Source organism: Vanellus vanellus (assembly GCF_965231255.1).
Source record: "Vanellus vanellus genome assembly, chromosome: 6".
Taxonomy (NCBI): domain Eukaryota; kingdom Metazoa; phylum Chordata; class Aves; order Charadriiformes; family Charadriidae; genus Vanellus; species Vanellus vanellus.
Window position 1 is genome coordinate 19,389,714 of NC_138911.1, and position 24,393 is coordinate 19,414,106.

Consider the following 24,393-nt stretch of genomic DNA (forward strand, 5'->3'; position numbering starts at 1 on the left):
ACACAGGTAGTTCACTCACAAGAAATTTCTACTTGCTACTAGTAGAGAGTACTCTTCATGACTTTGTTTGCAATTCATTTAAAAAAAGTTGTATGAATGCACAAAAGCTCATAGTGCCCAGGGTTTTTTTTGTGTGTTTTTGGGGGGTTTTGTCTTCTAGCAAGTTTTGGAGAAGTACTAAGAATCTGAAATATATATTTAAAGTTTGAGTGAGGTTATTTAGCAGTGTAGATACTCTTCTTTTACAGCAACATCAATGTTTTTTTACATGTTCTGCCTCTGCGTAATACAGGTGCGTGCTTCATAGTCTCAACCATACTCCATCGTTAGACCAGTTTAGTGCAGCAAGTACTGTTAATATACTTACTGTTGTTAAACACTATAGGAAGAAAGATTTTACACCAAGTTTAGTTGTTTGGGCTTTGTTTGTTGTTTGTTTTTTTTTTTGTATTACAGCAGAGTATTGCAACATGTGACCAAACACACCAACAAAAAACCCATAAACAAACTCACTGGGGCAGCAGAGATTTGCAGGCCAGGTAAGACTCAACTGAACACAACCCACCAGTAGTTTGCGGGAAAGAATTTACCACTACACATCAAATGTTGTTCCATAGCCACCATTCCATGCAAGTATTCTTTACACTTCCATGTCCCCAGACAAAAAAAGGACAGTTGTATTACTGTTCTAATCATTTATTTAATCTTAATACGTTCTTCTGATGAATATAGTCTAATATATAGTCTTCTATATGAAAATTCTCCACTTAATTTGACAGAACTTTGTTTTATACAAATAAGACAATCACCATAGATGTTACATACTGGAGTGTAGGTCAAGAATGAACATGCGCTACCTGTTTTGCTATTCAGTTATTTTCACATGTCAATGCCTAAAAATACTGTACTTAAAAACAATAACACTGTTTACTGCAGAAATTACTTTGTCTGCTTGACAGGATACATCACTTTGGTAAGTTAACCATCATTCACAAAAAAATAATCAAGTATTTGTCCTTAATTTTTTCATGTTTCTGCTCATGGCTCCATTAAGCTGACATTTAATACAAAGCATGAACAGTCATAAGCTTAACACAGTCACCACTGAAAAGACACTTTCCCTTACCCCCCGTCCTTCCCACATTGTAGCACAGCTTGAACCAAAGCAAAGTGAACTAAAGTAGTGCAGTGTTTCACGGTGTCCTTTTACGAGGGCACAGAACATTTTCAGGGGGACAGATATACAACAGGATTTGTAAAAAATGAAGTAGAAGCTCCTCCCCTGTCTTTGCTAAGACTTCCTTTACTTCTGCACATCAGATTTTTAACATCGCAGCCACCAGCATGGTTAAGGTAACAGGACTAATGAAAAGACACATGGCATCCAAAGGATAAAACATAAGGTAGTCCATTAGAATTTTGCCAACTGTCCAAGATGACTGCAGGAACTGCTCATGATTTTCAAAGACAATGTTTGTGATCAGAGTCTTGATTAGCTACTTGAAAGGCTATAAAAGGGCCAATTTTCAAGACAACTTTTGCAGAAAGACCAGGTCTATAGCCAAGTTTCCACTCATAACATCTAGAGTTACCAGCCATTTCTGGAAAAACAAAACAAAAAACCCCACCACCTCACAAAATCCACACACCACAGCCAAATCTTTGTTCCTCATTTTTCACTTGCACTCAAACCAAATTGTATTATGCAGTTCCACCATTTAATTCAAAGCACTGAAGAAAAAAAAAAACAAGGCACACAATCCCGTAGAATGCTGTCCCCTGCTGTGTGCTGGCCAGCATGACAGGAGCCTCATTTAAATGTATTTTCAATGTCATCACTATCACTCAAAACCTTTATTTCATGGGCATACTTGGCTGTATGTGTTGTGAGACACCAGTCCCAGGCTTCCTTTAAATAACCTCAGGGAAATCTTGATCTGAGGTTCATTTCTCATGTCAGAAGCAGCTGACATTCATTGTGACCTGCAGTACTCACTGTCAACTGCCCACAGTTTCTAACTGCACTACCTCAACTGCTTTGTTTTAGCAGCCTTTGTTGCATCTCAAGGCTTGAAGAGTGTGAGCCAGAGTTGTGTCCACTTACTTCTGCACAGAGGCTGCAAAGACTTTGCTGATGTGGAACAAGTTACATAGGCTTTGGTTGTAAAAACCACTATAAAAGCTGAACTTTTTTGGTCCTTCTACTCTCCGTCTCAACACAAGTCTTCTACACCATGTTGGATATTTTTACCACCACTGACAGACTGGAAACTGTTCAGATATCAGTTATTCAACCTCTCAAGTTTTAACATTACTGTACACCGGGGAAAAAAATATTGTTTAAAATTACATTTTCATCTAACAGTGCATGCCTTACAGCCCCTCAAGGGCCCATTTCTTCCCACTTCTCCTTTTATACAATACCAGACTCTGCAGTTAGTTATATCACACCATTAGCACTATTACTTGCTAAGTCTGATGGGAAACAGAATAAACACAGAATAGAATATTTAACTTCAGTTTGACTAACAATGAACAAGCATGTTCTCATTCACCACCTACCAGAGAAGCTCACCTCCTTATTTGAGATAAGCAGAGGGATTAAGAATAGCTTTTGTGTTCAATCCACTTTCCAAAGATCAGAAAACATTAAGATGTAAAGGATTACAAGATTAATTCTTTAAGACTCTGGCCCTGTGGCATATTTCAAATACAAAAATTGGTAACAGTTAACATAAACATTCACTTGAATCAGATTGAAACACATCTTGGAATCTGCCCTTCCATCCAGTACAAGACTCGCAGCAATGTTCAACTTTACAAAATGTTGACTCCGCATTAACATCTGAATTAACCTTACTGAGCAGCATGACATTGGATTCTTTCAGCCCAGAGCAGAGGGAGTACCTGTTAAAGGTGCTAAGACCGAACAGTTACTAGCCATTTCCAGTTGAAATCCTTGGTTACCACATCTAAATCAATTTCCCTTTAACAAGTTTAAAAGTCTGACCTCTGCAAAAAAAAAAAAAAAAAAAAGGAGCACAAGACAGCCCTCCCACCCTTTGTGTAACACACTAAAAGCCATTTTTAATGTAAAAAGTCACTTCCCTGTACTGTACATTTTATAGTCTTAATTTCAAACAAGGGTCAAGTCCTATTAAGGCAGGGAGCTGGTATTGGTTAACATTGCAGTACTCAGACAGTGATGTACAAGACATTTATTTGCAGTATGACGACAGCGATATAAATGGAAAAACCCAAACTGACACGGTTAATATTAAAACTGTTCCGAGAGCAATTCACATAATCTCTGAGATACAGCTTCTTTACTTGTTCGTAGTGTGAGCCTATACATCTGAAAAAGAACATAAAATATTATTAATTTTTTAAACAGTTTGACATTAAATGAATGCACAGTCAACTAGTGAAAGCTAGCAGTTACCTCTTACTTGTTTTCTTAGATTTGTTAGGAAAAAGACCTCAAGTTAAAACATTCAGAGGCAGCCAACCACTGAGTAATACAGCATTTTCAAACCACAGTCTGGAGTACGTCTTCAAACCCTTGTTGAGAGTTACTATTGTTCTAATATTTTTAAGCTTTAACAGCAAGGTGTTGTCCAAAGTTTTTCTTTAAAAGGAGTAAATGTTGCGGGAAAAGTCTAAAGACTCTCTGCCACCACTTCTTCAGAAACCAGGAGACTTGCCACCCAAAACTTCTAAAATTTTGATAAAACCTCTATCAAAATGCTTGAGGAAAAATCTTAACATTGTGTTTGTTTTCTTGTTGTCTCTTTTAGCCAATCATTCCTTTATTAATCCAAAACAGCAAAGAGAATTATACTTAGTCATCTTGTCCAAGGTGCACAAAACAGAAACATTAAATGTTTTCAACTTCCAAGAGAAGATGAGACTCCAATGGACAGTCTAGAATAATACAGTGATCTCCTCCAACAGGAAGAAGAATTGCTATTAAGAAGCAGCTTACCAAACTGGGCCAGGACCAGCTGCTACAATTCCATTTCATGTTGGAGTCCGTGGTCAAAATTAGCTATTGCAGTAGTAATTTTAAATAAATACCTTAACAAGTTTCAAATATACCCAGATATTTAGTGCAAATAATAACTTGTATTCAAGCTGTAGACACTTAAAGAGATACCTGTGCCTGGAGGTTGGGCTCAAGGCGCAGCAAGCATCCAATCTGAGTAGTTTTTGTATGTATGATACCAGCACCAACAAAGTTAGCAGGATTGGGATCTACCTCCTCAAGTAGGGCTGATCCAAAGCCAATTATCTGTGAAAGAAACCCAGAAGATTTAGATGTGCGGACAGCAGGACACCAATACCAAGTCTACCCAAGCACAGCCACCACCAACTAGCAAAACAACTGAGAAATAAGCTAGATTCAACAGAAGTCTCTCCTGTTTTTGGTAAAGCCATTCCTGTCTCACACTAGTCACTTCTGTTTTGCCTGAGGCAGCCAGTTCTACGAAAAGTCACTTTTTTCTTTTGTAACTGGTGACTCTAGTATAAATTAAGGCTTTAAGTATCTTCCAATTCAGTTTTAAGCACCAAGTTGGAGTTTTCTTAAATAGCTTCAAGTAAGACTATATCTAATTAAAGCTACACTGAGAAACAGCCCACTCAACCCAGCACTGACAAGGGTCAGGATCCTTTAAAAGGATGATTCAATTGCCATATAAACCAAGATGGACAAAGTTTGCTTATACCACTACGCTTGCACTACAAATTAAAAATACCACACTACCACCCACCTTTGCTTTTGTGATCTCTGCATCCATTGGGTGTTTTGCTTTAAAGATATTCTGTACTTCTTGTTTCGGACTGCAAGACAAAGCAAGATCAACACATAGTTTAACATGTGTATTATGTACAGCATTGTTTTACAGCAACTAATTATATTGGGAGAGTTTATAACTCACAGGATTAAGTATGGGATTGGACACTGCACCAGCTACATTCACAATGTACGCCTCCCCCTGCCCGCCCCCGCCTTGGCCCACAAGAACCCCAACCCACAAGTTCTTACTTGCTCAGTTGCTTCCAACGCTGAAAAAAGTCTTGAGAAGACATCTCTGTTGGCTGGAAAAATTTATTCAGTGTGATGGGTAATTTTACCGAAAGATTTTGAAATGTTCCACCATACCTGCATATGGAATAGGAAGAACAGGGTGTATGCAGCACAGTGTCACCAGTCTCTCAGCCTAAATCAACCAAGCAATTGAGGATGATCACTAAGGTGCAGTTGTTTATGATTAAAATCCATCAACTGCAGATAACATTATTTCTAAGATACAGTTTTAATCCACTGTTAAATATATTTATTTCATGTGCCATCTAAGCAGAGCAAAGTGAATTGGCAGAACTTCTAATAAGGATCTCTCAGTTTCAACATAGGTTGTTGTCCTTCTAGATAGCACCCAAAGGAGTGAAAATATATACCTGTGAAAACACATCAGTAAGAATCAGTTTAGACTAGAATAACAGAATGTAGCTCAGAAATGAGGATTTCCCAAAGGCTGATGTTGAGTGGACATAATGAGATTCTATTTTTGGCTGCATGCATTTCCAGTCCAAGTTGTTTGCAGAAATGTTCTTGGTTTCCAGAAGGGAGAAGTTACTATGCATATTCCTGTCAAGATTTCTTAAGCAAACAGGAAGACTGTTTTATACGCATAGCGGAAAGAGAAGTCATGGAGACATTTTATCAGTAGCTGCTTCTTGATTAGGTGTTTGTTGGTTTTGGTTTTTTAACCACATTGTTCCAAGTGGATTCCCTACCTTCCCTAGGTAGCTTAAAGCATTGTTAGATCAATTTTTCAAGTAAGTAATCTACCCAAGACAGCTTTATGTGTCCACATTCTACAATTCAATCAGAAGACCAGGACAAATTTAATATCTTTCATCTAATTCACTAGCGTTTGAATCCTGTGTTTTACCTGAATTGAATGTTCAGGATTGGAGCTTCCATAAAGTCTGACACACATTCTATGTTCACAACCTGTTGAACCTGTGCTCCTCCATCCACTGTGGGGTCAACAGGTTTTGTCTGAAGATTCAGGCATAAGAAGTGGTTAAGGAAACTGATCAATGAATTGATAACTTTTTTTTAAAAAACAGCATTTCTTCTAATAAGCTAGATGAGGAATTAACATCGTGTCCACTCATTCTCTACATGCTACTTATTATTCAAAGCTCAATCCCTGTACAGCAAAATAAGATTTTTTTTCACACTGACACACCTAGAAGCCATAACCCCCACAACTCTCAGTTATATGGATATTCTTAAAGAAAGATGCCCTCAAAAAGGTATGAAGGCACAGACAGATTTCATGATAAAACCCACAAGACTATCTCATTTTGATGTGAACATTACAGTGATGCTTTGAGTCAAACAAGTTTGATTACATAATCTCCAAGAAATCCTAAATTTGCATGACCAAGTGTTAAGGACAAACTGTAAATTAAGAGCTTATTTTAAAGTATCATCATCTTTGTGTACATGTTTTCTTCCAGCTCCACCTCAAGTCTGAGATTATCTGCTAATGCAGGACTTGAAGGACAGACACCACGCTTACAGCCCTGATACTTCACTACAGTGGAGAAAGCTACAGTGTTACATTACATATTTAGTCAGCCTAATCTCTCCTTATTTCAACAGTGAATTTTGTGTTTGTAACCAGAGCTTTAAGGAGAGAATCTTCCATCCCCGCTCAAGACTTGTTCTTTCTACAAGAAGTTTACTTTAGAAATGTTATCAGCAGAAAGAGGTTTCTCATTTCTTCATGTTCAAGGACACCATGCCTCAATCCAACAGCTTGATTACAACTCTGAGAGGCATAAAACACAAAACCCAAATAAGAACACAGACGCGCTACTGCATTTAAGGATATTTGACTGTAGATCATCTGAGCAGATTACTGTTGGAGTAAAATTCAAGAACTGTGTTGATGTCTTATTACCATAGAATATGAACATGCGTCCTAGAAAGAAAAGAATCAAAAGACATCAGAATTTTTAGGGCTGTCACATGTAATCGTATTGAACTACTTGTCCTTCAAGTATTTAATACACTGTCTTTCTACCTTTCTTTAGAACAACTTTTAAAAACATGCCATAATTTACATGGTTTATCTTACCAAGATATTAACAGTTCAAAATGAAATAACAAATTAAAACAAATCAGACCTCTCCCACAGTAGCTGTCCCACAGGCAGTTAAATAATCAGTAGAAGTCTTTCAGTTGCCAGAGAACATTACTGCTTATGCAAACAAGCTATTATAGTACCAAAAGTGATGCAGAAGGGGAGAAGCAAGCAATTCTAGTGCTGGCCTGTGTTTGATTCCCAGCTCCTTCCTAGATGTTTTTGTCATCTTGTGCATTAATGTATTACGATAGACATGTCTGAAATGTATTCTGTATCATATTAGAATAAGCTATACTGTAAGATATAAAAAATGAGGAGAATGGTCCTTTATAACCCCGGCTGTACCAGACTTACAACCAGACAGCAAGAGCTGGAGCTTACAGTACCCCTTAACACTCCCATTTCACCTCAGCTGCCAGAAGAACCAAAAAATTTAAGGAAACAAGAACCCACACAGAAGCCAGGGACACACAAACAGAGAAGATCTTACAACAGGTTAGGCCTGAAATCACATTTCCCCCTAAGTAGCCAAAAAGTCAGTCCTATCCGCAATATCATGCTTGCATTGGGTTGATAATGCAGACAGTTAACCACTTCACCAGTAAAGTTCTTACCCAGGTTCTGTCGAAATTCAGATTTCAATCCAATTTGTAGCAACTGATTTTCAAATAAGACTCCATTATTTTTACACACAAACCTAGGGGAAGAGGGGGAAAACATGTTGTATATTGACCCATATTAAACAATATTTAGAACCACAAAATTCAGGGTTTACACAGAGGATGAAGATTGTGGTTAACCTAGAGTGCATCAGTCTGTGAGAGAGGCCTTTGCAGAAAACTGCAGTTAGAAACAGCAATTTTACAACCAAAACCACCACTTGTAGGATACTAAAAGAACTGAAATTTTTATTTGATAGGATGTCTGACAAACTACGAAGGAAGCCACAATATGCTATATATATACACACACACACACACACAGAGTCTATAAAGGACCAGGCAACAGACTAGGATTTTTCTTATTCATATTCGTGACAACTTATGAAACTCATTACGTTGGTGCAGAATTGAAAAGTTTGAAGCTTTGACTGTTTAAACCTGAAAGAAAAAAGAATCCCTTGTTTTATCAGTTCTGTATCACAGAAGTCAACTGAGAGCTGTATTTTTTTTTTTCCATTTTCAGAGAGGAAGCCCATTCTGCAGTGGTTTCAGTCCTTTCTGTCACTCTTCACTTAAAAGTAGAAGAGGTGGTGAGCAAATATAAGCCTTTTGCATACAAGGCATCTTAAACATACTCCTAAATATCAGTACTTCTGACTATTTATCCTTATGTTTTTCTTTTATTTGTGAATAGTTGCAAAACTTATTATACAACTGGCATTGCCTCATTTTGGAGCAGTCTGACAGCACTGACTCAGAAAGGCAACTCTAACCTGTGCATTCCTGACCTTGTCATAAAAACCACAGCATCTACAGAAGTGTTCTAGTCACAAGCCTGACAGTACATGTTTCTCTAGTTTTGCTGGTATTAAGTTAATGCACAATATAGTTTTGCTTTATAACTATATTCTGGAAGTTGCCCAGCCTTGCAAGGTTTTAGTATTGCTTACTTGTGAAAAAGCTCATCAGCATCATGCACAGTATCAGCTGGTTCCTCAGAAACTACCTCAGATGAAGCCAGGTCAGGGCTAGTTCAGGCAGCACAAAGGAAGAAAGGCAGTAGCGACAGAGATAGCAGGAGTTAGTAAAGACAGCTTAGTGCTTAGTTATTTCTTTTACCTCCTTCCTCAAAAATGGCACTGTTGAGTTTAATGCACGAAAAGTTTATTAGCTGCCCTAGCTCAGTACACCTAGAAAAAGGTATTAGGCAATGTGGTCCCCCGCTTCTCTCCCCCACCCCACCCCTCCCTGATCGTCAGGGAGCAGCAATTCTTCCCCAAGAAAGGAGACAGCTGAAAGTGTTCGGTAGCTTAAATTTATACCTCTTAAAGAACCAAGTCATTTTAGGTGTTTAATTGTGACAGCAGAAAAGTTTTAGTTCAAAACCATAAATGTAGATCTATTTTAATTACTACAAATGTGCGCTTTGAAGCAGAGGCCTCACCAACCTTAGTGGCACTTTTAACCATAGCTGCACAATCCGTTCTTAAAAACACGCAAATATTAAGTGTAGGCAAGAATATATGGGCACACAGAGAATGACTTACCCAAGTAACAGATTAGAAACAAAAGTGACAACAGCACTAAAAAGAGGCAGGAAACTGTAAAAGGCAACTTCTCAGTATCATTAGAGAAGCGTTTCATCATCTACAGACAGACCAAGGGGTTGGGCAATGCTATACTTTCTTCTGCAGAAAGAGAAAATTCTTTTTAGGTAACTTTTGCTTATGAAGCTACTAGCACTGGTTTCTTTTCTTCCTTTTTTTTTTTTTTTTAAAAAAAAAAAAAAAGCTCTAACAAGCTTGTGTATCTTCTTAAAGTCTTTGTATTTTGTAGCACAATTAAACATTGCTTATTGCCTTCCAAGAGAAACACAGGATCAAGTCTTAATCGCTGCAAACCTGCAACAATGCATTGTCTAGTATAAAATTTTGATGAAAGCCCCGATGATCCAGGCAGATTAGTTTCACTAATTATGTCTTTTATATTAAGATAAATTCCAAATTTGTCATGTCAACATTCAAAATTTGGACCTTGGCAACAGCAATATGCTCTCCGGCCAATGAGACAACAGATTTTTAAAGACATTCTGTGATCTTATACTATTTATTTCCAAAATTTTAGCCAAAGAATATTCAAGCATAGCCACAGTGGCTTTTAATATTAAATGGATTGACAACACATTGCACCTACACTAGGTAACATAACTAGGAAGATACTTGTATCAAATCCCCTTAAAAAAAAAAAAAAGGCACTCTTTTTTCCACCCTTTTCACACTTGTTTGTCAGACAGTAGCAGAACAATTTAAGTATATCTTGAAATTCTGAGAACCAGTATCTCTGAATATACTCTATCTCACTGTTCCAGTATCAGCTAGCCATAACTGGAGAGACACAAGAATACTTTATGGAAATAAGATAAGAATAAACGTATGCCTATCAGGCCAGATATATTGAGATGCACAAGCAGCTTAGTTTAACAAAGAAGCAAAATCAGCATGAAAACTAGACAATACTGTGTGGCTAATATCCTCAGGTTGATTACTACAGACTCAGTTTTTCCATGAGCAGAGATATTCTGTAAAGATAGCACATCCAGCACAGAGTTCAAGAATACCCCTCTTGCTGCACAACTACCAGGAATGCATTCAATAAGCTGGAATAAAACCAAAAGTTATTGTATGTCTTTTTCTCTAATCTTGTTTTAGCAGAGAAATTATTTTTCAGATTCCTTACAGCATGACTTAATTACCTTGCAAAGTTGTCATCAGAACCAGGAGCAAGAGGTGCAACTGCAGAAGGTGAATCTGAAAATACATCCACCAGCAGGCTACCACTAGAGGACGGTGGGGGAGCTGAATTGGTGAGAGGAGCAGCACCCAGACCCAGAAGATCTGCAGATGGAGAAGGAGTAGACTAGGGAAGACAAGACATTTTGGTGTTAACACTAGAGCAAAACTAAAACAAAGCTGTCTCTTTTGCACAGACAACTAAGCTATGACAAAGTGCCTCCCCCCACCCCAAATCAAGCTTTGAATGGATGAAGGAGGCTTCAGGAAGGTAGTTATCACCTTGCATTTCAACTTAAGGTCATTTACAGATGTGGGTTTGTTTTTTTTTTTTTTCCCTTTGAAGAGAGTTATGTCCATCTAATCATTAAATAAATAATAATAAAACCAAAATTCATCTGTCTAAAATCTGATTCTGCAAAAGAATGATGACAAAGTTTTTCTTCCTCTCTTCTCCCCTCCTAATTTCAAGGGCATTTAAGTACTGTAGGGAATAAAATTCAAGTGTGTTGCTTTTCCTTCATGAAGAATCCAGCAAGAAAGGCAGTGGCTTTTACACAAACCTAAATTAAAACATCATAGCATCTTTAAATTGACTTTCAGTTTAGTCCTGGGTTTTTAAAGCTTGGTAAACCTTAGAAAGAATGTAAAACCTAACCATCACAAAAGCAGAGCCTATAGCCAGTTCAAGCTGTAAACACTAAAAGTACAGGCAAGACCTTTACTTTTTTTTTTTTCCTCTCAAATAGAACAAATCAAGTAGCCAAAATCATGCAACAGAAGCTGCAGGTATGTGCTCAAGTCATGTGCAAGAACAAAGCACAGACTTTAAAGGTTCATGTATTAGACATCAGCAGCCCACAATACACCAGATACGCTGAAGGTGAGTCATGAGATGCATTTGTATTGAGTCTGAAATTTTGTTTTTGTAACCCAACTCAAAGTTATCATATACTCCAAAGACTGAATTTGATGCAGTGTAATGAAAATTTCCCTGGCAAAAAAATTTTCAGAAGCCAATCAGGAAAAACTACCAAAACCAAACAGCTGAACTCCATTTCAGAACATATTCTCAGCATCTAAGCCAGGGTCACACCAAAGCCACTGATGAAGGTAACATAGTGGAGTTTCTTACATGGCTGCAATATGTAAAGTGAAGCTCATAAACCCCAACACAATTTTAACTGCCAGTCACCTCAGTCAATTTGGCATGTAAAGAAAATTTGGCAACTTTTCTGCTGGCAAGGTATTTCTCTCCATTCAAAGATGTTGCACTTGAAACATCTACTCGTACATACTGCTATGACTAAGAGTTAAAGAATTATACTTTAACAAACTGGGCAGGGAGTGTGCTACAATACTTCCTCCTCTTAGGTAATCTACTACTACATCTCAAATATAATTACAAGTTACACTAGTCATTAAAAGCAGAAACAAGTATTACATCATGGGAATGATTCACCCTACCAGCTTTAATTGACTATAAAATGAGAAGTTTCTGCTCAGAAAAAAGTAAGACTGTGGCCTCGTCTACCATAACTGAACTCAAATAGTACTGTCAAATAGACAGTACTAACATTATGTTGATTTATGGACATTCACATTAAGTCAAGTGTTATCCACTTCTAGTAAAAACAGTAACAACCTGAAACAACATGCAAACGATCTACCATGTTAGACAAAGCAGAAGAACAGCTAACATTATGAAATTTAAATTACTCTTTGTAAATACGTTAATTTAATCATCTTACCTTCATGGCAATTTCACCAGCAAGGAAATTCCCATTTTTAAGTTTATAGCAATATTTTTCAAAGTAACAACATAAGGAACTTTTTTTAGGCTGCAGACATTTTGTCTCCATTTACGTAAGATTTCCAAAGGAAAACTGCATCCAAGCATCCTGGGGGGGGAAGCAACTATATGCTCCCCTACTACTTTATAGCAAACACTCAGTGTCCTAAATTCGAGATGAGAAGTTTTAAACCCCAAAAAAGCCACTTTAAGGAAACCATTCTTTTCTCATTTACGCACTGTCAATTTGTGCACTGTCAAAGTTAGTGAAATAACAGCTTTTAAACTCACAACAGCACTGGCATTGACAGAGGCAGGTTCAGCACTTCCATTCATATCAGAGCTCCTCTCCTTTTTGATTTCTTCCAGGTCAGTAACTGTGCCTGGGCCTTTCTTCTTCTTGAGTTTAGCCAAAATAGAAGACTCCCTCTCTGGAAAGGGAGGCATTTCTTCCAGCACTGTAGCCTTATCACAGAAAAAAAAAAAAAAAAAAAAAGTATTAAACTTACAGAAAAAGCCAAACCAAGTTCTGAGTCTTTGAAGATATACACCCGTATAGATTACTTCTGCTTTTGCCTCATGCAATTATCTACACAGAAAACAACTATGTAGTTTACTGTACAGTGATGGAGCAGACTTTTTTTTTTTTTTTTTTAAAAAGCAAGAGTTACTTAAAACTTTCCTCCCAAAGCAGTTGTTAAAGAGAACAGAGCATATCACTTCTCTGGTACAGTGCTATTAAAATAAAATAAAAAATATAAGTTAGATCATAGGAGACTTAAGGACCACGAAGTCAAACAGACCTAGACTGAAACAAAAAAAAAAAATTACCCAAGGATCTAGTCAGCCCTAAGCATTTATTAGCTGTCAAGACTAAGCGTACTATGGTCTGGCCAGACCTGAGATCATCAGGTTAGAACTGTGAAGAAAATCAGAAAAAAATACAAGTTTCCTGGCTGCCATCAAGTAAGTCTTCAAAACAAAGCACTAGTCATCTTGGTATCTGAATACTGTGGGACTCTATTATGCCACCTTTCTCTGGCTTCCCAGCTCCAGATTAGCATGCTGTAATGGTCATTTGTCCCACTAAAGCAATAACAACTTTGGGTTTAGCTCTAAATTAAAGATGATTGCAGCTGAATTAGGTACACTAAAAGAATTGGCACCCACATTGTGGATCCTTAATCCTGCATTAAGATTTCTGAGCAATCAGGTAAGGTTTAGCAGAGTTTAGTTGTTGACAGAAGACACAACTAGAGTTCTGCATAATAAAGAAATATTATCTTTATACCTACCAATATATCAGTACTTGCAATAGTACTGAGCCTCAAATACTCAACAGCTCTCTGCTGCAGCTCAACATCAGCATTCTTTAGCTGACTGTCACTGCGCAATACATCTTGAATTGTAGTTTTGATTTCTGGAAACAGGTTCACAAACTTGATGTAGGTAGACAGAAGCAGAGCTCGGGTAGGAACACTACACAGGTGAAACTTGGAATGTAGCAAGTTGAACTGGATAAGGGGACTTTAAGACAGGAAGAGAAAGAATTCATTCAGTTTTTGTAGACATGATAATTCTTAATGCATTACTAGAAAGAGCTGAATCATTTTTTAACTGGCATTTAGGAATATTAACTAGACATTAGATTCTTTACAGAATGTGTTACTACTTCACTTCAGTATTGTAGGAGGTGTTTTACCTTGATCTTGGATCACCTGCTATCAGATTTCCGAATTCTCCCAAGATGTAGCCACCTACTTTTACAAGATTCTCATGGCATGCTGGAGCTTGGAGAGCCTGTAAGAACACACTAGTAGTCAAGGGTCTGCAGTGTATCTAAAGAGATCTTTTCTGTCATTTCCCCATCCAGTTTCCTAGTCCACTTTCCTGTAAGAGCAGGCCATAGATCTAGGCACTTACAAGAAAAGCACAATAGATAGTATGACTTTATAGAAGACTCTCTAACATAAGTATTACTTAAGAGAACTCTTAGGCCCATCTAGCAGCACTGTGGATTTTTGAGGACAGATACAGCTGTTTAGGTTTCCCCTTACATCTTTAGGGGTTTCAGAAGGATATTAATATACTTAATTAAAAGTTCTGAAAGTCAGCTTAAACATTCAGGAAAAGAAATTAAAAAAAAAAAAAAAAGTGGAAAGCCTGCATGAAGAGTCCAAATGAAGTCAGAGCAACAAAGCTAGACATTTGGAAGTGTACTCCTTTTGATAGTTCAAATTCCAGTTCTATCAGATCCTGAACAGAAAGAATGGATATGTGCTTCCAAAAGGATCATCAAGTTAGCATGAGTGTTTTGGATTCCTGCATGCAGAAAACAAAACAAAAAAAACAGCAGCAAGCCACGCTGTAAAAGGCTTCTATTGTTACTACATTTCAGTAATTTTCCAGGTGATGTAATTTCCTTACTAAGCCACCCACCAAAATAATAAAAACACCCGAATAATACAGCCTGCCCTCCCTCACCAAAAGCAGAACAGCACCAGGTGTATTCTACATTACTTAAGCCAGAGAAGCTTCTCATCACCTTAAGACAGTATCTGGCTCTGAAATCTATGATGCTAGTTTTACAGAGAGCTTCAGTAGTGTTTTGTTGAAACACTCGGGATCCTATTTTATTCCTCCCTAACATGGGGAAGCATACACACCTGCTAGATCATGTGGTGTTTACTTAATTCCTACCTTGTTTTGAAAGCAAATTGAAAACAGTTATACTCACCTCAAAAACAGTCTTTGCTGCATACCCTTGAACATCATCCCTGTTGATGACAATCTGAATAACTCGATACCACACTTCTTCACTGACATAGTCACCGGCAATGCGAATCAGATTCAAGATTGTATCCACATACCAGGTATAATCCACTGCATACTTCTCAGCTAGAATTGCAACTTTCAGAACCTGAACACATGTAAGAAGAAAGAAGGTTGACTAGCTTCTACTATAAGCTATATACCAAAATTCACTTTCATATACACCTAGTGATACCCCACAGTAGCACAGAAGCCTCAGTTTCAGATGCGTCAGCTTGCCTACTTGCTCCCACAGCTAAGGGGAAAGATGAACATTGACATTCTGTGCCAGAATACACTAGTTGCCAGCTACATTAATGCTTTCCTCATAATGCATTCGAGTATGTTGCACCTGTGGCTTTTCAACTGTGTACCTAAGCGATCAAGAGTGATTTATTGAACATTTTTGTTTGCTATTAAAACACCATCTAAACCATCACTGAGACAGGACCAAGTAAGAAATTAAAGACCTCTTAAAAAAAAAAAAGGGGGGGGGTGGGGTGGGGGGGGCAGACAACGATGACATAATGGGACACTAAAATAGCAGACCAGAGTCACCAAAATACAGCTAACTTTCAGGTATTACTAAGATTCCTATAACCTGAAGCAAACAATCAGCGTAGGAAGAGACCTCCACATAATTTGTTATCAGTTGCATTTATACTGACCTATTCTTTTAACAGTAGCAAATTAACAGAACAAAATTCACATTATCTGCCAAGTCAGAAAAAATTAAGGAAACAAATATCTCACAATTTCTTCTCTAATGGAATAATCAGCAGTCTCCAAGTAATTGAGCATTTCAGCCACAATCTGTTGGGCGTTACTTCGGTCACACATTGCGTATAGGAGATCTACAGCTCTCTGTCGCACACTTACATCTCTTTCAGTCTGTAAAAGTACACACAGCAAAAAGTCATGATGATTTCATCTTTATTTGGAAAGCACATGCAACTTACTATAATCCAAATTTGAAACAAATGCATTTTCATAATCTTTCAGATGCAGAATACCCTTCACATAAGCTATGAGTTTCTCACAATAGTCTCATTTTCAGTCACCTAGAAAGAGGTCGCTGGAGACTCAAGACAGCTTCCTGCTCTTAGGTAATATTACAAAAATTCAAATCATCAGGTTTTGTTTCTGTAGTATACATATCCAAATCAGTACAAGTGCTGAAAGGATGGAGGATTTTGTACAGAATACTCCCACTACTACCCTAACTAGGGTGAATGAGTTTGCGGTCCACTGTACACTGCATAACTGGCATCACTGGCCACAAATGTACTAGTAACTGGATGAAATTGTCAAACTGACATCAGGCCAATGGGCAACTAGCTACCTGCAGGCTTAGTGTTGGGCTTGCCTTGTATCAACAGAAGTCCAGCTAAAACAGGTATGTACTTTGAAGTTAGACAAATATATTAATATGCTACAATATGAGCTTGGAAGATGACAAATACATGAAAACACTGAAGCATGCAAGTAAATTTAGACGCGAAACAGTCTTCCTCTTTTGACTTCTGCTTTTTCACATAAACATGGCCTGGGAATGCGTCTTTCTGGTTTCTTGACTTTCTGATTCTGCAGCAGGAGGTGATCTGCTCTACTCCTCCCCATAAGCTACTGCAATGAAGGAACAGTGTCTGAGACCAGCAAGAGTGATAAAACAAAGTCTCCCCAGAGTTATCCGTTTTGAAAATCCATGTTTTGAGAGTTTTTCATCTTCAGTCTACACCAAAGTGTTACAGGGGCCACAGCTACAAGTATCAGGTTTGCTAGTGAGCTGCAGAAATAAACTGAATCTGACCTCCATCATTGCCAGCACAGCAAGATTTTGCAGGATTAAGGACAAAAACCTAAAGCAGAGTTCTTAGAATAACTCATTTGGTCCCCAATTATTATTAGCTTAATTGGGGATGGGGGGCTTGGGGTAGTGGAGAAGAGGGCATTGAGGCAGGGGAGAAGACAACACTCAAAACAGACAGCACATGTAAATATTTACCTTCAATGCATTGATAACTGTTTCTATGTGTGTTTTCACAGCCTCATGTGAGAATTCAGAGCTGGCAAGCGTGCACATGCTTTCCAGTGCTAGGTAACGCAAATTAGTTTCCCGGTGCTGCAAGAACTGACCTAGTTGGTTACAGGCACGGACTAGTAGATTTGGCTCACTGCACAGAACAGGAGAGAAAGTGAAAGGGTTAAAAGCAACAGGTTTGAGAACACCCAATACAGAACACTATTTCTGCAGTGGAAATTTCTTACAATGCTTTACAGAGTCTGCTAGAATGCCCCGATGGTGAAATGAAAATTCAGATACTGTGAGCAAATAATCTCTGTTGGATTAGAGTGGTGGGGTCAACACAAAACACCAAGAAAAAAAGAAGCAGCAAGAAACAAAGCAATAAAAAAAAAATACGCTGACAGCACAGTTCATTAATACTGTTCAATTCCATTGCTGTGGCTGTGTTCTAATATAGCAAACAACTTTCTGTTCTCCCCACTGCACCCCCAGTAAAATTCCCCTCAGTGTTCAAGACAAAGCCACAGCTTTTCCCTTAAAAAACCCTCTCATAATAAAAGTGTTCTCACAACTCACCTGTCATGATGTATAATTAAGCTTATTGCCTCAAACAGCACAGCATTCTTTGCATTTGAGTGTTGTACTTTTTTTGACTTTGGTGGCTCCTGCGCTTTGTTAAGAATAGTTTCCAGGCATTCTGTTAGACGACCACGTACCGCAGGGTCTTCTGGAGAAGAATAAGCCGTTGGACAACTTCATTTTCCTCAATACCCTAATCCCTACCTTAGGCCTTCCACCTTGTTAAATCTGAATAAACCAAAGTATTCTGACACATTAAAAACAGTTCACCGTCTCCCAATATACAGTTGGCAAAAGAATTGTAAGCCACAGTTCTATTTGGGTAAAAAAAGACAAATATGATCTGCACTATAATATATTTCAAGGCTTAAATATAGTTGATAACATTAAAGAATGTTTAAAATGGCAGTTGCAACTGGCTTGTAAGATGCACACTGGTTTGACACTTTAAGCTATGTTACAATTAAACAAAATATAATTCAAAAGGCCACAATCTGAAACATTCGATTGTACAGACTTCAGTATCCTTGTCTTAAGGCAATGTGCTTGCACTCCAAGTTATGGTAACACTACAGCACAGTAGCTCTTTGGAGACAGTGTACTGCATAAAGAGATGACCACTGTTGTGATTTGTGCATTACCTGGAGGTGGATAGCACTGTAACAGCCTCAGAAGTTTCACAGACAACCAGGGAGCAGGAACAAAGTAGTAAGTATAGTCCTGAAGATCAGTTGATGCAGAAGTTACAATCTGTGAAATAAGCAGAAAGCATGTCAGCTACTGAAGTTAAGTGATGCACAATCACAAGAAGGACCCAAAGAACACTGTAGGTCACTTTTGACAGAGGCTTATAAAACTGCATCACTAGCAATGTTTAATTCAGTAAATTAGTTAAGTGCAAGTTGTTATACTGTGAGTATACCACCAGGTTGCCTAATAATAGAAATTCAGTTCTAGAGATACAATAGTTGAGGAAGTCTCTTCCTGAAAGCACACTTGCTTTTCTTAAGAATTAAGACAACCATCTTGTAATGCCAAAACGTTTAACTAGAAGCTTGAGTTTCTTCAGTTCAGCAATTCATAGATTCAGCCAAGAAAAGCCTAATATAGTGTTATAGTTGACTGCTGATAGGTGAACTTGGAATTCCAGCACAAGATGCTATAACAGACTGAACTAAAGCAGAAGGACCAACTAACACCTTCAGCAATATTGATACTCCAGAGCAAAGAACAGAGAGCACCCCTCTTCATGGTTTTCTTCCCCCCCCTCTGATTCTAGGGCAAGCATGAGTTTGGCACTAGCTATGCTTGAAGAAATCCTATCTAATTCTTGCTGCTCCATAACAGATAGCATTGTGCTTCCCTCAGCACTCCCTTGCTTTTTAAGTATTAGACAAAATCTTCATATTTGAGGAGAAATTAAATTTCTCTGAACTACAAGTAATTTTGGATGTAACACTGATAAATCTTGTTCTAAAATACACTTGTGAAGTAATATCCTCCCATGTCTTGCATACCTTCCAAAAGACAAGTCAGATAAAACAGTAACAATGTTTTCCAGCATGAAGATGCCAACTTACAGAAACGTCTCTCCATTCTTCCCCGCACCCTCTGGCCCTGCTTAACCCCCTACAGCCATTTACAGAATATCAAATATTTATAATTATTAGCCTAGCAGCAGCTCAAAAGAGAAAATAGGAAGAAGATTCATCTTGCAAGAAGCTTAAAATGCAGGCTGTATTTTTGAGGGTTCTGTGGAGGAGTTTGCAAAATCAGTCTTTGATCCAACTACTCTTTGGTGCTAAGAGTAACATAAAATGAGGATTAAAAAAAATAAAAATCAACAGCATCATGAGATTCTTTCAAATAAAAGTAGCTGAGAAAGACACCTTTTTGCTACATAGACTTGGAGCATAGCAAGGGTTACACCAAGAAAGTTTGGGCTACCTAATACAGTTTTCTGCCCTGGTAAGCAACAAGTGTTAAAAGAGATTAGCTGAACCAGCTACAAGAAGTGAAACTGAATCATCTTCACTTTTAATGGTACACTAACCTAACCTGACCTAGAAAGCTGAGTAAATTAAGCAACAGTGAAGTATTATCAGGGTTATCGTTGAACTCACTCTGCTTAATCTAGACACTGCCAAGGAGACTGAAGTTTTAAACTCTTCTGGGTTCTTCTGTGCCAAAGTCGTGATCAGACTTGTAGCTGCTGTAACCACACCCTAGAAAAAAACCAAAGCAATACATTCAATTTTATACCAGTTTAAGACGCTGCCCATTAACACCTTTCACTTCAAGTGTTTAATGTACAACAAAACTAAGTTTATCCCCATGACAAAGTCCCACATTAAAAAGCCCTTTATTTGGCTACCAGCTAGATTAATTATACATCTTCAAAATCCAATAGGAATTTCAACAACATTATACTGCCATGCTTGCAGAGCATTTCATGCTATTTTTGCATTAGCATTGCCTCATGTTTAGATAGTACATCTAAACCAGAGAGCTATATTAAAATAAAGTCTAGATGCAAACTGTCTTCTTACACATGAAAAGCATGAGTAGAAGAAATAGGATGCAGCAGATCATCCAGGAAAGAATTCCCAACATGAAGAGAAAGCTTTGTGTAACACAAGCATTTCATATTACTGCTGAAATACAGGTCTTAATTTCATAAAGTAGCTAGACAGGGGGAAAAATAAGAGTGTCTTATCTAGAACAAAAGGTTTCCCTGAACCAACAAGATAAGAATGACAACATGGACACCACAGGACAAGGAAGTCCAACCACTGACAAATCAGGCCTTGCATTTTTAGTGCCGGTTTAACCTTAAAAGGCCTAGGAAAATTAGTATGCAACGTGACTTGGGATCACAGGGCAGAAGATTAATTTATTTACAGCCAGAGTAAAAGAAGAACTGGTGTATACCATTCTTATATCTCCAAGAAAAAGTAAGGTAAAAAAAGGTTTATTGAAAATTAATATATACAGTAATTAAAAAAGGACAACAACTCCTTTTATTTCTTTCCAACCCTGAAGAAAACAGCAACCCACTTGCTTGAAAGACTCGCAAAAAAATAAACTAATAGTGTATTTAACAGCAGAAATGACATCATTCTCTATATAGAGTAGGCCCAAGAAGCATAATGAAGCTGATTTACCAAGTGCTGGTCATTGAGGAGATGTACCACTCTAGACGTCCAGTCTCCCATGGGAACAAGGTCAGGAGAAGTTCTATATAAACGCAGCAAGCACAAGGCAGCACTCTGCTTCACACTATCCATAGTATCTCTGGATTTAAAATACAGTGGTTAAGTCACAGCAATACTTTCAGGCCATCATTATGCATCACTCTTTGCACTGACTCAGCATCCCAAGCCAGGTAGCATCTTGTCAACAAGAGTTGGAACAGAAGTTCACCAAATTCTTCCTATGTTACAGCATTTGTCCTTAACTTTCTCCAGCAAGTTTAACTAGTCAAGTTTTCAACCATTACGTATGTCAAATAGCCTCTACAATGATTCTTTGGAACTTAAGAGTGACTTTTCACGTCTTTTTAATTAGAATTGAAAGGTCATCATTAGATAAGCACAAGCTGATCTAATCACAAGAACAAGCTTCTTCCAAACTGGCTCAAGTCAAACAGTTGAGGTACACTACATTATGCACGTGACCCAAGCTGGATCTTCTGATAGGTCCTGCATATCAGATACAAAGCATTATCTACTCAACAGCTTCACTACCTACAGCTAGCATGCAAGTCAGGTAGCTATCATCAAGCATGCAACCCGCAAATCCATTCACCTTGCCATCTGTGCTGCTGACACAGAAATGGACTATTTTAAGAGCATCATGCTACTATTCTAGTTCAGTGAACTCCCTCTCACAAAGTAGAGAATTAAGCATTTTTTTATTTTTGCACAAACAAAAGCTAAAAAAAATGTACTGAGCACTGAACGTTTTAAGAGGCAGTTTATACCGTGCAATTGTGGTTAAATTGTTAAAATTGGTTAAATGTTCAGAAATCTCCGCATCCCCAGGAGAAGTTCAGCCCACCTATTCTTTATTCGTTTACCAATGTAAAGTTGTATCTTGGTTAATAAAAAAAAAACAAAAACAAAAACAAACCACACACCAAACGAGAAGCAAACCTGTTCCTCCCCTCCCTGCCCACTCTCTCCCTCCAACTTATATTCAAGCCAAGGGAGCTACACTAAAGTTGCAAATGTAGATGAAAGTGCTCACTCCGCATAAATCACTTAGATATGACAAGTACATATACACATTATATATATATTCTTTCAGAAATGCAGAAGGAATGAGGCTCTGAAAACTGATTTCAGAACATAAACTCAGCTCTAAGTTTAAACAAGTCTGAAGTGAAGGTGCTGTGCTCTGTGATTGATGACCCTAAGTAAAATTATCAGAACTTTAACGTTATCTTATTAAAACCCACGACTCATCATCACAGTGTTGTCTCCACTATGCTAGATGGAGAATAGCACCTGGCAAAGGCCACACAACAGAATATTCTCATGTGCCTTATGAAGACAGGACTATTTAAATAAGAGTTTCAGTTTATAACAAAATTCGTAGTGTAAACATCTATGGAGGTTCATTTATTTCTTCTTTTCATCAGGAGAGATAAGGAAAGTAAAACATACACATTTCAGAGGAGTTCACTGCCACACATTTACACAGAACAAAAACTTGATCACCACACAAAGCTGTAAAAGCCTATTCAAGATATTGACGTACTGTTAATTTTCACGTTGTATTTGTACACTTATACACCCAACTCCACGCTCAGGTATATCAAAGTATCTGCAGTTATTGGAAATTGTAACTATTTGCACTGCAAGCCCAGGGATGGATTAAGCTGCTGAAATGGAACCGAGTTGCTGAAAAGGTTTATTGGTGTTGTATTTGAAGGTGGTGTGTCATACCTACCCAGCTACAAGTATTTTTGGAATTTCTCCAGCAAATGCTTCCGCCATCTCCCGGCTACCCACATTAGCAATACAATGCAGAGCAAGCCCCATGAAAGTGGGGTTGCGGCTGGCCAGGTCATTCTTGATCGCATTGTTTATTAAGCGGATCAGCTCACTGTTAGAGTTCACTAGTACGGAGATGAAGAGATATCCCTGTGATTCAGAAAAAGGGAAATTAAAATTGATTTTAGCTGACTTAAATTATGTTTTCTGTTAATGCCACAAGTAACTCAGACATACAGTTCTCCAATATCAAATATAAGGGCAGAAATAGATATTTAGACAGTAGAGCAAAGGCTAGAAAGATTAAGTGAAGTAAACAAAAATGAGTAAGTTCAGCATTACCGTAATTTATCAGTTTTAAGCATTGCATAAATCTATTTCAGCATATATTCAAATGATTATTTTAGATGAACGATAGCAAATCAAGAATTTGGCTTATTATTCAGACACTAGTAAGTTACATGTACCTGATAAACACAACCTTACCTAGGAAGATTTAAAGAGATATTCTGAAAATTAAAAGTTTATTTACCTTTTAATGCAAGACTCAAGGCACTTTCTTATCAAGAATAATAATTTTACAGAGTGCACATTTTAGCTTTTAAATTAGTACAAGATTCCCTGTGCACAAAGGTGTTTGAATTTTAGAACCACTGCTAGATCTAAAATAAGGCTTTAAGCCGGGGTTGGGGGGGATGAAACAGAGCCCTTTACAAACTATACAGCTGAGGCAGGAACAGAACAGCTTATCTTTTACAGAGACCGAGTTACTCACAATTTGTTTCTCTGTATATCTATTAGAACTGAGCAGGTTTACAGCCTCCATGTGACCAAAGTCAATGTCATGCCCCAGCAGAAAGATGAAAAGCAGTTTGCAGACGTATTTTTTCTTACTGTAACCATCCAGAGCCTTGTCACCTGGAAAGCAAGAAACAAAGAACAATTAAGCCTATGTTGTTCCTATATCTGCTTCTCCCCCCCCCCCCCCCCCTCAGTTCCACTGACGTACCTCATCACATCCTACAGTAACAAGACTTCCAGGTACACCTAGCAATTAAGATTGACATTTGATTCACTATGTACCACCCTACAGAAGAGGGACAAACTTAGGCTTCAACTATTGCAGTACCTAAATCTCACAAATTCTAAATGTATTATTTCAGCTTTTATTCACTCTATAGTGAGCAAAATACTAAATACATCCACTTATCTCTGACTTAAAGGACTATAAGTATTCACATCATTTTGTGCTGAATACATGAATGTTATCACAAACCATCAACAGATGTCAGACAATCAAACAACTCCTGGGTTTTAAAAACAACTATTCCCCACCATAGAACACAGATAGCTTCTAGCTCTTCCTAATGGCCCAAGACAGAAAAATATGTAATTCTAAAAAAGCTGAGCTGCCACTGATTCAACAAGACATTCACATGATACTAGTTTTAAATATTTATTTAAATCTGAAATTCATTTAAGGGAAAAAAACCCAAAAGCTGAAGATTAGATTAATACTAATTCCATTTACCATTATATCTATCCTAAAAGACAGTCATAAAATAATGCTA

At 37.8% G+C, this 24,393-nt stretch overlaps 1 protein-coding gene across 2 annotated transcripts in view; it reads right to left on the reverse strand.

The window, feature by feature from the left end:
* Positions 1-661: 661 nt before the first annotated feature.
* AP2A2 (adaptor related protein complex 2 subunit alpha 2) overlaps positions 662-24,393 on the reverse strand; it is a 51,365-nt gene continuing 27,633 nt past the window's right edge. The window contains exons 3-22 of one of the 2 annotated variants that reach the window (XM_082485418.1): positions 23,598-23,740; positions 22,779-22,972; positions 20,990-21,119; positions 19,949-20,050; positions 18,467-18,575; positions 17,823-17,970; positions 17,226-17,394; positions 15,974-16,111; positions 15,147-15,329; positions 14,112-14,209; positions 13,705-13,936; positions 12,701-12,874; positions 10,581-10,744; positions 7,781-7,863; positions 6,886-7,001; positions 5,958-6,067; positions 5,048-5,164; positions 4,773-4,842; positions 4,157-4,291; positions 662-3,355 (exon numbers count right to left, since the gene is read on the reverse strand). In XM_082485418.1, the coding sequence (XP_082341544.1) occupies positions 3,278-3,355; positions 4,157-4,291; positions 4,773-4,842; positions 5,048-5,164; positions 5,958-6,067; positions 6,886-7,001; positions 7,781-7,863; positions 10,581-10,744; positions 12,701-12,874; positions 13,705-13,936; positions 14,112-14,209; positions 15,147-15,329; positions 15,974-16,111; positions 17,226-17,394; positions 17,823-17,970; positions 18,467-18,575; positions 19,949-20,050; positions 20,990-21,119; positions 22,779-22,972; positions 23,598-23,740 (2,693 nt within the window). In that variant the 3' untranslated portion in view covers positions 662-3,277. Of the gene's footprint in view, positions 3,356-4,156; positions 4,292-4,772; positions 4,843-5,047; positions 5,165-5,957; positions 6,068-6,885; positions 7,002-7,780; positions 7,864-10,580; positions 10,745-12,700; positions 12,875-13,704; positions 13,937-14,111; positions 14,210-15,146; positions 15,330-15,973; positions 16,112-17,225; positions 17,395-17,822; positions 17,974-18,466; positions 18,576-19,948; positions 20,051-20,989; positions 21,120-22,778; positions 22,973-23,597; positions 23,741-24,393 lie in introns of both variants that reach the window. The other variant, XM_082485417.1, reaches the window with a different exon arrangement.